Below are 13,261 nucleotides of genomic sequence, written 5' to 3'. Positions count from 1 at the left end.
AAGAACATACAAGCCAACAGAAGGGATCTATGAAGGATAATCACCTTAAGAGAAAAAACTTTGTGCAGATGACACTGGTTCAAATGCATTCCCTTGGGGAAAAAAAATCAACTCTGTAAAGATAGCAGATGGATTTGTTTAAATAGTAATAAAATTAACGAGGGACTTTAATAACCATCACAAATTATCAAGCATGCAACCATACTAAGCAAACAATGGCATTTTTTTTTCTTTTTTTTGCCCATACAGCATGTTTGTCAGAATACTGACATATGGAAATTTCAAGCTGTTTAAATTCATAGGCATTTAGATCTAGCAATATAACATTGTGGCAGAAAACAGTTTGTACTTTCAGTTCAGCAAGAAAGTCAAAGAGCTTCCAAGGGCTTACCACTGGTGGATCAACAGGTGCTGGTGGTTGTACTTGCAGGTTTACCGCAACAGTCTGTGGAGGAGGAAGAGTCTGAAAAGGCAACTGGACTAAAGCTTCTGCAGCTGGAAGCTCCTCTTCTGACACCAAAGCATTCTGCACCAAAACCTGGCCCGGGGATAGAATTTCAGGCTGCACTTGTAAAGATTGCATAGACTGCAAGGGCAGTGGTGGAATCTGAGCTGGAGGAGATGCCGAAATCTGTGGAGGGGTTGCAATCGGAATTGGAGAGGATTGCAGGGTTGAATATTGCTGGTGTGATGTTGGAGACACAATCTGCTGACTTGGGGACACTAAGGCTGACTGCTGAACTGGGCCAATATGTACAACAGGGGAAGCTGGAAGTGGAAGATGGGAAGGAAGATTCAGCTGTGCTGTAGGCTGCACCTGATTAGCAGTGGATGGCTGCAAATTTGGCCCTGGCTGGAGAGCTGATGACACAAGAGAGTGTGGTTGAATAAGTGCTTGTGGATGAATAATTATAGTAGGAGACTGACTTGGTGAATGAGGTGGTGGTGGAGACACCACTACAGACTGCTGTGCAGACTGTGACTGATTAGGGGACACTGTTAAAGGAGGGGGATGACTCTGAATTGGTGAACAATGCTGCGACTGAGCATTACTGGGAGCTGGAGGAAGGCCATGGTTTTGGAGTGGTATACAGTGCTGGGATGGGGGTGGATCTTGAGTTGAATTCTGAAGTGTGATTGGCTGAATTTGCTGTTGCTGCTGTTGTAAAATCAGTTGATGATGGGAAACTTTGGAAGGTGGTGAATGAAGAGGAATCTGCTGATGTTTTATTAGAGAATGAGGCTGAATTGGAGAATATGAAGCTGTGAGAGAAAAAAATGACAATTAGTATCAATTTCAAAAATATCATAGAAATGTTTTAATAAATCTAAAGGAATAAAGTTTTTACATTAGAAGGTCACAATCATCAGAATTCTATTACAAGTGTTCCACACAGCGTGATTTGAAAATTTAATGACAAACATATTTTCCCTGAAAAACTGTAAAAATTTCATAAAATAAGCTGTACCGTGGTAAGTTCCAAAACTACCTAAAACAATTAACTCATAAATCTGAATTTACACATGACTTATTCTTACTACATTTTATTGGTCACCAGAAAAGCTACATCAACTTTTTAGCAAAATTTATACACCTGAATTTATTCTTTGGGGGAAAAGAGTATCATCATTGAACAAGTTTAATATATACAGAGATAACTTAGAAATCATAAAAATTCTATATTAAAATTCATAAAATAAGTCTCATCCTTTCTAATCTATATCTAAACATGCTTCCAAACAAATAGTCAAGGTAATTACTTATAAAGCTTCCAAAATGAGTTTCCAAATTTGAGGTGAGATGAAGAGTCTGGATTATTTAATCCAAGAAGAGAAAATGTTTTATGTACAATTTAATTCAATTGCAAAACACATGTGTGAATCCTGTAGCACAGTTAAATAATCATTGTAACTAAGAATTAAAACTTAGGGGCCATCCCAAATCCAGGAGAGCACTAGCTTTGATTGAGAGAATGAGGCAATCAGAAGCCCATGCGATCTAAATAAAGGATCTTGTTTACACCTCTCCTCCACCAAAAAAAACACACACAAAAAACCCTACAATAATTTATAACTGACAGTGTCAGAGGTGACACTCACAACAGGGATAAATATTTGAAAGAATTAACATAATCGAGTTATAAGTGGCTTCCTCATCATTATGCCTCTTCTGCATACTGATGCACGTATTTACACAGAGGGAGATGCTGGTGAAACCTCCCTATAAACAAGGATGGAAACTAAGTTCATAAGAAAATAAACTGAAATGATTGCTTAGTACTTCTATCATGTAAAAATTATACACATTTAAAATAGCTCTAAAGACGGGGTAAAATTTTTTTTGAATCTCAGAATGTTAAGACAAGGACTATCTAACACCCTCGCATCTACTTTTATGTCCAGTCACATTTGTGACAACAGACATAAAAACTTCCAACATTTTTTTAACATTTTACACTTGGTTATTATTTAATATTTTGGGGATCCTTTAAAGAAATTAACATCTGATTAACATCCCAAGAAAGAGGGTTCTAGAAGGTTCAATAGATAGACCCACTAATTGTTAAAAAAATTGGAAATTAGGTCTAAAATTTCATCTAACAAAATTTTCACATAATAACTAGACCGGCAATTCAAACTAAGATTGAAAATTTTATGTCCACCCTTTGTAACTGTATTGGTGTAGACTATATTTTTGAGTATTCAAAAAAGTGAATTAACAAAATCTAGGATTTCTACAGAGTGCCTTTCCTCCAAGTGGCTCAAGGTGATTTTGCATCTCTCTCATTTGTATTCACAAAATACCTGTGGAGTAGGTGAGCATTTATTATTTCCCTCTTACAGATAAGAAAATAAAATTTTTCCAAATATAACAGCAAAGGCCCACTTTAATTCAATTTTTAAGTAAAGTTATAATTTAAATTTATCATAGTCTTGAAATATAATGGATATTATATATACTAAATAACAATTCTGTGCACTAGCAAGTAAGCAACCCCTTTATATTCTACAGCTGATAATTCAATAGGTTATTAATCTATCCTTTCATCTGAATTAAATTTTTCTTGGATCAGAAATCAAAGTGAGTTACTTTATATTAGTCTGTAAGTTCAACTGACACATATATAACAGAAAAATTATGAGGATATTTGAAACAATTATCTCTGCACAAGAAAAGCCCTGGTGCTCTAGAGAATCATATCATGTTAGTTAATCTCTCTGATTTATTATTATTATTATTTTAGAGATGGTGTCTTACTCTGCTGCCCAGGCTGGAATGCAGTGGCATGATCATACCTCACTGAAGCCTTGAACTCCTGGGCTGAAGTGATCCTCCTGCTTCAGCCTTTTGAATAGCTGGGACTACAGGGATGTGCCAATGGACCTGATTTCTCTGATTTTAATAAACATTTTATTATTGTCAGAGGGGCTTTATATTTGGAGAATTAATGGTTAGCATCATCTCAAATATGTGTAACTCTTTATTATTTACAATAACATATTATTTTATTCAATAGTTACAACCACCACACTAAGTAGACAGGGTACTATACCAAACCAGCATATTATAGATGAAGAAACTCTGAGTAGCTATGTGACTCGCCTGAAATCATTTGGCTATCAAGGACAGTATTGGGTCTAAAAGAGGCCATAATCCTGAGTCTAGGACCCTCTTATGGACTGAATGTTTGTGCCTCCTTCCAAAATTCATATATTGAAGCTCTAACCCAATACGTGACTGTGTTTGGAGATGGGACCTCTAAAGAAGTAATTAAGGTTAAATGAAGTTATAAGTTTGGGGCCCTGACATGATAAGATTTGTGTCCCTTTAAGAAGGGACATCAGAAAGCTATCCCCCCTTTCCTAAACACCCCATACATACTCAGAGTAAAGCCCACATAAAGATATTTGCAAGGCAGAAAGAGAGCCCTCACCAGAAACTGAACACTGCTGGACCTTGATCTTGGGCTTTCCTGCCTCCAGAACTGTGAGAAAATAAATTTCTGTTCTTTAAGCCACCTATGATATTTTATTATGTCGCCCAGAGCAGACTAATTAATAGAGGACCTTTTAACTGCATACTGAATTAATGTCTGCAAGAAACAGTATGTATTTTTTCCATTTAGACTGGTTTCATAAAATCTCTAAAAACCACTATTTAGAAACTTCAGCTCTAATGCTCTAATTATTTCCAAACATTTGGTTAAAGTTTGCCTTTATTTTGTGTATTCACAATAGAATTACTAAGTATCAAGTGGAAACTCCACCTTCAAGGAGAAATGATAAAGAAAATCAAATTACTTTAGCACCCTAAAAATGCATGTAAGAGAACAATAACCACGTCCATTATAATAATTATTTGACTATACTAAATTAGAATACAAGTAAATTTTTTTTTACATTTAAAATGACCTGAAGGGGCCAGGTGTGGTGGCTCATGCCTGTAATCCTAGCACTTTGGGAGGCCAAGGTGAGAATATCGCTTGAGGCCAGGAGTTTGGGATCAGACAGAGCAATACAGTGGGACCCCATCTCTACAAAAACTAGAAAAATTATGTGGATGTAACAGTGCACCCCTGTAGTCTTAGCTACTCAGGAAACTGGGGCAGGAAGATCACTTGAGCTCAGGAGTTTGAGGTTGCAGTGAGTTATGATGATGCCATTGTACTCTAGCCCCAGCATCAAAAAAAAACAAAAAAAAAACCTGAAGGAACATTTTTCTAATTGAGGAAAAGGACAAATTAACAATTTTAGAATTTCCCAAAATATCTTATCTTCAGAATAACTTCCCACCAATAAAAGCAGAAAAACTAAAAGGGTGAAAAATATAGCTGTGGCCTTGCTAGAAGATATGAATTGCTCTGAATAACTGTAGTGTAAAGCTTAACAAACATGTAACTTTGATCACTACAAAGGTTTATGTGGTTTAGGATGTTCTGTGTGGTTTTGTTTCTAATCGACAACACTGTGGAAAACTAGAGTTTGGGTAATAGATTTAAGATCTGAATTTGGAATTATAATTGACCTGAGATCTTTGGTGGTTTTGGCTCACCGGTCTCCTCCTTACATACATAAAATATTGGCCATCAGAGAAAGGCCAACTATGAGGATATTATCATACTTTCAATGAAAGAGGGAAGAATAAGTTGCAAATTAAAACCAAGTATTTGGAGTTAAGGGGGACTGAAAATCTAAAAGTAGATCTCCTTGTTTGAAGTAGCCCTGAAAGAGTTCCCAGCTTTCTCTGAAAGTCCCATTCTCTTTGGAAAGAAATTAACCCACCCTTCATTATAATCTGTCAAAATTATACGAATCGCTAAAAACTGTTCCCTGAGCAGTTACTCCAAGCACAGTGGGTCACTGCTACTCCACAATGACTGTCTGTCAACATGGACCAGATGCTGGTTTGAGCCTGACAGTACAGTGCAAAAACCCAGCTTTCAAGCCATATGGAGAGCAGAGCCTGGCACACAGATGTTCATAACAGAACTCATGTCTAACTATATTATGAAAAGATTAATTAATTTATATATTATATCAAAGCCTTTACTTATCTAAGATTCAGATTTAACAATTCTAAGCAGAGTGATACCTACTTAGTGCTAATGAGAAAGGCTGTTATAATTTCCAAAATCCAAATGAAAAAAAAAATGAACTATTAATCCAACAAATATATACTGCCCACCTAATGTAGGTAAGTACATATAAGGCACAACTTAGTACTGTCAAGATATAAGGATTAAAAGGTGAATCTGAAAAAGGACTAATGAGTTATTTAATAAATGTAAAGTGCTAAAATAGTGCCTGACACATACAGAAGCAATTAATATTATTATCCTACCCTCAAGGAACTTATTATGTAGTAAAGAAGCTAAGATCAATAAGTATATAAATAACTCTAAAAGCAAAGGAACCATAACGGACCATAAAATGCTACAGAAGTTCAGAATGAGGAAAAATTTCTAACTAGGGGACTCAGCCAATGCCAAGATTTTGAGATTTGGTGATGTAAAGGATGTTGGCAATATTAACAGAAGAACATAAAAACTGAAATAGGTTTAAGCAGAATAAAGCAGACTTCAGTACTGTAAAACAAATCTTTAAAAAGTAAAGCAGGCCATGCACAGTGGCTCACACCTAACCTATAACCCTAGCACTTTGGGAGATTGAGGCAGGAGGATTGTTTGAGACCAGGAGTTTGAGACCCCGTCTCTATTAAAAAAATAGAAAAATTAGCTAGGTGTGATGGTACTCGCCTGTAGTCCCAGTTTCCTGGGAGGCCCAGGCAGGAAGATCACTTGAGCCCAGGAATTTGAGGTTACAGTGAGCTATGATGACACCACTGCCCTCTAGTTCAGGCAACAGAGCAAGGCCCAGTCTCAAAGAAAAAAGTAAAGCAGAGTAATGAAATAACAGAAAGAAGATGCTTACCTGATAAGGTTGTTGCAACGAAGGAAGATTTTTTTTTGTTTTAATGAAACACATGTGAAGTGTCTATCCCAGTGCATCACACACAAACACATGCTCAAATAAACAACAGTTACAGTGATATAAAAAAAATGCGGATATATTAAGAATAGGGAAGGCTGGTCCGAGTGCAGTCGTATTTACAACTAATTACTCACAACCAGTTACAGATTCCTTTGTTCCTTCTCCACTCCCACTGCTTCACTTGACTAGCCTTAAAATAAATAAATATATATATATATATAAAAAGAATAGAGGAGACCTAAGTATGCTTAAGAAGCAAAGGAAAGGATCTAGCATGAGAAGACAAAAGATGCTATAATAACTATGTACTAAAGAAGGTCAGAGGTAGGTAGAAAAGATGGGATCAATGACATAGGCAAATGGTGCTGATTTTAAGAAGAAATCAGGTAACTCTCTCAATCCTGAGATTTTAAGATTAACAGAAAGCTTACTCTGGATGGCCCCAACATTTTCAGTATGAGAATCATGAGGCAAGGTTATCTGTAGAAAGTAAAGGAAGCACAGGTGGAATTCAAAGCTGAATGAAAATGAAAATGACTTAAGTGTCCCTGACATGATCTTCTCCGAGATGAAAAAAAGTAACATGCTAAAGAAAATAATTGTGCATAATCCGTATTTTTCAAAGTGACAAATTCCTCCCACTGGTGACAACTTTAAACAAAATAATATACTGGCGTTTTTACAAGCTTTTAAAGTTGTTCCACTAAAGCTTATTAAATAAACTACAGGCAAATCTTTTTTTACAACTAAAAGGTTTTATCAGTATAAGGAGAGATTAGCACATAATAACGATGTTAATCAAATGTCAATTGATTTAAAAATCTATTTTATTATTATAATTTCTTTTAGCTACTGGCTTTTAAAATTTCTCTTTTTTTAAGTTACATATTAAGATGTTCTTTTTTTAACTTATGAAATTCACATTTTAAAATGCTTTAAAAGTGTCCTTCTTGTTCAAGTAATGGACATGCTTTGTTTCTGTCTTCTAAGAAAATGAATAATGCAACTATTTTCAACAAAAAGTTTTATCCCACCTGGTGCTATTAACTGGTGAATACTTGATGTCCGGGTGACAGCTGTGCTTCGTGATTCCAGACTTGGACTTTCTCCTTTCTTATTACTTTCTGGAGAAGGATCTCGTTGGCTGATTTTAGAACTGGTCACTGTTGTTTTGTTATGACAAATTGTCAACGACTGAGTTTGACTAGTGCTTTTTGGTGGACCATTCTGTGAGCTAGATAATATACCCAACTTCTGGCTGCGTAATGTTAAATTCTGAACCTAAGAACCACATAACAGAAAATAAGGATGAAAACAGACGGTTTTAATTGATGTGGTAATCATTACCATTATGACAATAGTGACAACACATTTAAATTATGCTTTTCATACAAAAAGCTCCAAGCACTTGAAACAACTGATTAATCCTTAAGGAAAGGAGAGTTATTAATCTAACAGTTATTAATCTAAGTAATCATATCTTAAATACTAAGTGGCAATTTTTTAAAAAGACATTAAGGGAAAGAAAGCAAGGAAGGAAAGAGTAAAGGAAGAAAGAGGAGAGCATGAAGATCTAAATGAAAACTATATATATAAAAGAGACAGAGCAAATGAACTATGAATATGAAAAAATTACTCTGCAACATATTAAAAGTTAATAGCTTTAACTATAGAGATTATAAGGGTACACTAATCTTATAAGAAAATTAATTCACTAAATCATCTACCCTATTATAAAAAGCATTTTCAAAAAGGTCCTTTTTAAATTTAAATTTTTTTGTTGTTATTGGACACTCATTATCTTAGAAAACTAGATCTCATGAACTGAAAAGATTGTGCATAGCTCTAAAATGGGTTTGTGTGGTGGGTCCTCTTTATACCCAGGGCTATTTTAAACATATTGCCAGTTTGGATGGTGGCAAGAATTATCTCAATTACTCTCACCTGAAATTTGTAACATTTCCAAACAGTAAGGCAGAAAATGCTTCTCCAAAAAGCCTAACTTCTTGCCTATTTAGAATGCACCAAATAGATTAATGCTAGCATTGGCCTGGGAGGGAAATTGAAGTAAAAGAGATTCCAAAGTGACAAAGTAAATGATATATTGCTACTTTATAAATGTTCTTCAGTTTCACATGTGTTCTAGCTCTACAAGGTAACTCATGCTCAAAGGCTATACTCTCTCTGTCCAAGTGCCAAGTATAATTTTCAGTCAATAACAAGTACTAAAAAAATGTTTACTTCAGGCCAAAGTTTTAATCAGTTCTATTCTAAGCTACTGAAAGAATTTTCTAAGTGAGACCATATGAAGGTGTCTTCTGTTTTTTCTCAAATATTTCATATCAACGTAAATATAAATGGGCTAATAACCATTGTATTATTAAAGGTTAATACAAAAACAAAATATACTAAAATCAAGATTTTTTAGATGGCCAAGGCTCTCCCACAATCTAGGCCCAAACCACTTTCAGCTCCACTTTCTACTCCTCCAGCCCATAGTTCTCACATTCTAGCCAAACTATTTTGCTCACCACTCTCCAAACACATCTTGCACTTCCTTCATTTTGACCCCTTGCTCAAGCACCTCTTGCTTAAATGCCACCCTTCTTCAAAGCTGTCTCTTGAGGCCCAACCCATTCTTCCAAGCCCAGTAAAATCCCACTCACTCTTCCCAAGAAACATTCCCAAAGGCCATGGTTAGAAAATAATTTCTTCTTCCCCTCTAAAACAATTTTCCCAAAGATTTTGGTCATAGTGCATACAGCACTGACAAATGCCTAGCTGGTATTAAAACTACTAATATATTAATATGTGTGTCTGTGAAATACTGAGATTCTGGCTGATAGGCTCTCATCTCTAACATTCATTTTTGTACTCCCTGCAGTTCAGTGCTGCAAACATAATAGAAACTCCACGAGTCTGAGAATATGTATTCTCCTATATCTAATTTTGAAATATATATTACATGGCTATGTTTTGGTAGATACTTATATTTATAGTTTTCTTAAGCTAATATTAAAATGTTCATATTTATCCAAAAAATTTCAACAAATATCCAGTGGAGGTACATTAAAATCTCCTAGGAAGCAAAAGCAAGATAATATAAAATTTAACATTTGCCACAAATGATCTGTAAAGTAGACCATGTAATAATGATAATCAAAGGTGAATAATAATCTGAAGATTTGCAAGTATTATTTCAAATGAAAAATATATTCACAGTAAATAAGGATTTGACACAATGAACGCTAAAACCTGCAGCACATCCATTTCTATAGAATAATATACTTTTTTCTTCTAATTTTCCTTTTGTTTTCTGGAATTCTGAAAGAAAATGTGTGTATGTTTCCATATGTTACATATAGTATTTATATGAATATATAAATTTTAGAATATGGCTATATCTATGGTCATCTTGACTTAAATTTTGACATGGTTTAAATAAATTCCAAATATGTAAACTATACTGACAAACCATATTACAGAGTTAATTTGGCTGTTAATGGTAAGATCACATATTCAGATTTCCTTGACGTTTGAGAGAAAACTTAAGATAAGATATATACATACCTCAGATAAAGAATATAATAAGGGTACTCTAATGTCCAACTTTCATTTCATCTGAACCTTTCCTATGATTGGATCATGGGAACTTTTTGACTTTTGAAATGTTTACATTTTGCAGGAGTTATTTTTGCTAATTTCACATCTTGCTTTTCCATAGTGAGTTCCTCCCTTGCCAAAATATTTTTGCATCAATTATTTAACTTGCATCTCACAAATCCTCTAGAAATTATCATAGCATCCCTTCTTTGCACATGAGGTAACTTAGAATGAATGTCATACTGTTGACAGTAGAGATGAATTTCTAGCTTTTAAAGCCAAGGGGCTTTTCCTTAATTCTAACAACATTCTCCAGATAGCCTTGGTAATTAAGATTTCTTACTCTTCCATAAACATACTTTTTGTCCTATGACATCTTTCTGAAAATCTTTTTTTTTTTTTTCATGGTGGAGAGAAAGGATGGAGCATTTAAAATAGGGTAAGATGGCCAGGCACGGTGGCTCACGCCTGTAATTCTATCTCTGAGAGGCGGAAGTGGGAGGATCACTCAAGGTCAGGAGTTTGAAACCAGCCTCAGCAAGAGCAAGACCCAGTCTCTACTAAAAATAGAGAGAAATTAATTGGCCAACTAAAAACATATATAGAAAAAATTAGCTGGGCATGGTAGTGCATGCCTGTAGTCCCAGCTACTCAGGAGGCTGAGGCAGAAGGATTGCTTAAGCCCAAGAGTTTAAAGTTGCTGAGCTAGGCTGATACCACGGCAAGCTAGCCCAGGCTACAGAGTGAGACTCTGTCTCTAAATAAATAAATAAATAAATAAATAAATAAATAAAATAGGGTGAGCTATTCCAAACTTATTTTTTTACAGTATGCTATAAAAAATGTTTAGGAAAAATCAACTGTTATACTGACTTCTATAGCTTAAAGAATATTAAAACTTCAAATTTGATATTTCTCAATTACTAACAAATTAATTTTCTTAAACCACAAATCTGGTTTTAATAAACAACACAGTAAAGCAGAAATTTTTCTAAATTAAACTTACCACTAGTATGTACAAAGTATTAGCATCACCTACTACTGCTAGCCTCACTCACTGCCATTTAAAGAGCACAGCAAAGAAGAACAACATTCATAGAGAAATTCCTAAAGCTCAATCCATTCCGTTGGTTCCTCAAAAGTCCATCCTTGAATTAAGTCAGACCATCAAAGAGCCACATACCTTGAACACCTCAAACTGGACCCCAAAGCACACTTTGCAAATTACTTTAATTCCATTCACATTAAAGATGTTGTTAAAGGTGATGTAAGATGTTTTCTTCATTAGAACCCACATGACAAATTGTGCTCTAGTGAACATTGTTAAAAATAGTTGTATTTTCCTAACCAACTGGTTTGTTTTACTTTGGAAACTGTAAATCTTTTAAGTGGTTTAAATAAATTCCAAACATGTATACTATACTGCCAAAATTACATATTACAAAGTTAGTTAGCCATTAATATAAAGATCACATATTCAGATTTCCTCCATAGAGCTTCACTTTTGAGAGAAAACTCATCCTAATAATTGCTTCACTATTAGCTATTTGAAAGCTAAGAACCAACTTTGTGACACATCTTCAGACAATGTATAACTAAAGGAGTATTAATAATCAGTAGCATGTGATAACTTATTATGTGGCAAGCACTATGTTAAGTACATTATGATTATTGTCTCATTTATACCTTATAATAGCTCTGAGCTGTTACTTCCAGTTTACAGAGAAGAAACTGAGGCTTAGCAAGGATAATAATAACAGCTAACATTTAGTGAGTACTATCTACTAGACACTGTTCTGTTTTACATTTATTAACATATTTAATTCTCATAACAACTCTATGAAGTATAATTATTTTATAAATGTTTTATTGTATATTGATGAAACTGAGGTGAGAGGTTAAGGATGTATAATAAGAAAATGGTAGAGCAAGTATTTGAACCCAGATAGTCTGGATCCTAAGTCCACACTTATAAGCACTATACTATGACCTTGTCCAAAATCAATCAGCTGGCAAGTGTTGTTGCCAAAGTCAGAATTTGAACCCAGGTCTTCCTATCCCTGCCTTTGTAAAAAAAAAAAAAAAAAAATACTACTACTTACTGAGTGCTTATAATGTTGTAATCACTAAACATACATACTACTCATTCAACTTATCCTACCAATATGAATGAATACTAGAGATGTTTAGTAACTTGTCTAAAGTCACACAATTAATAAATTACTCAAGTGGGAGTTGAACTTAAAGTCTATATCTGACTTCATGCATGTAAGTTGAATAGCAATCTCACTCCCAAGTACATGCCACTTTCCTAGTTTTATTTGTGCTTTTTTCTTACATGCTTTCAATTTACTTTACCATTTTTTATTGTATGCATCTTGTAAACTAAAATCTTAGTTGGAACAAAGTCAAGTATAAATGAAAAAATAAAGTTTAAACTATTCTGGAAATTGATGATAGTCTAATAGTCTAACTCTATTAGGTTTTATAAAACTAAAACTAAAGAAAACAGGAAGACCATTACTTCAACAAATTCATTCCACAAAGAGACATTATAAAAGTTTAGAGTTGAAAAAACCTTAAAACAAAGGTCTCATTCTGGCCGGGCGTGGTGGCTCACGCCTGTAATCCTAGCTCTCTAGGAGGCCGAGGCGGGCGGACTGCTCGAGGTCAGGAGTTCGAAACCAGCCTGAGCAAGAGCGAGACCCCGTCTCTACTATAAATAGAAAGAAATTAATTGGCCAACTAATATATATATATAAAAAATTAGCCGGGCATGGTGGCGCATGCCTGTAGTCCCAGCTACTTGGGAGGCTGAGGCAGAAGGATTGCTTGAGCCAGGAGATTGAGGTTGCTGTGAGCTAGGCTGACGCCATGGCACTCACTCTAGCCTAGGCAACAAAGCGAGACTCTGTCTCAAAAAAAAAAAAAAAAAGGTCTCATTCTGTAAATATGAAAAGAAAAGTCTAATAAAGTTAAGGAATTATAGAAGGTCACAGAGCAAGTCAGAAGAAACCTAAGTTTAACTGACTACCATCTTTATATACTAATACCTTTATTATTCACCCTTATTATTAAATGAAGTAACATATACTGAGGTTCTATGAAAAATACCAAGGAATATTACTATCTCATTTTTTTATTTTTACCAGAAGATTGAGATTAT

At 34.7% G+C, this 13,261-nt stretch overlaps 1 protein-coding gene across 6 annotated transcripts in view; it reads right to left on the bottom strand.

Annotated features, from left to right (window-relative positions):
- The window catches only part of PHC3 (polyhomeotic homolog 3), a 76,810-nt gene that overhangs the window by 30,138 nt on the left and 33,411 nt on the right, over positions 1-13,261 (bottom strand). For 4 of the 6 annotated variants that reach the window (XR_001157671.3, XM_012779257.3, XM_012779263.3 and 1 more), the window contains exons 7-9: positions 7,527-7,773; positions 392-1,263; positions 45-92 (exon numbers count right to left, since the gene is read on the bottom strand). Coding sequence is in view for 5 of the 6 variants with exons in the window: in XM_012779257.3 (XP_012634711.1) it covers positions 45-92; positions 392-1,263; positions 7,527-7,773 (1,167 nt within the window). In the remaining variant the exon portion in view is untranslated. The remainder of the gene's footprint in view (positions 1-44; positions 93-391; positions 1,264-7,526; positions 7,774-13,261) is intronic. The other 2 variants (XM_012779261.3, XM_076003932.1) reach the window with 1 other exon arrangement.

The sequence above is a fragment of the Microcebus murinus genome, chromosome 1 (assembly GCF_040939455.1).
Source record: "Microcebus murinus isolate Inina chromosome 1, M.murinus_Inina_mat1.0, whole genome shotgun sequence".
NCBI classification, from domain to species: Eukaryota; Metazoa; Chordata; class Mammalia; order Primates; family Cheirogaleidae; genus Microcebus; species Microcebus murinus.
This window is presented reverse-complemented; position numbering and strand designations above follow the sequence as displayed.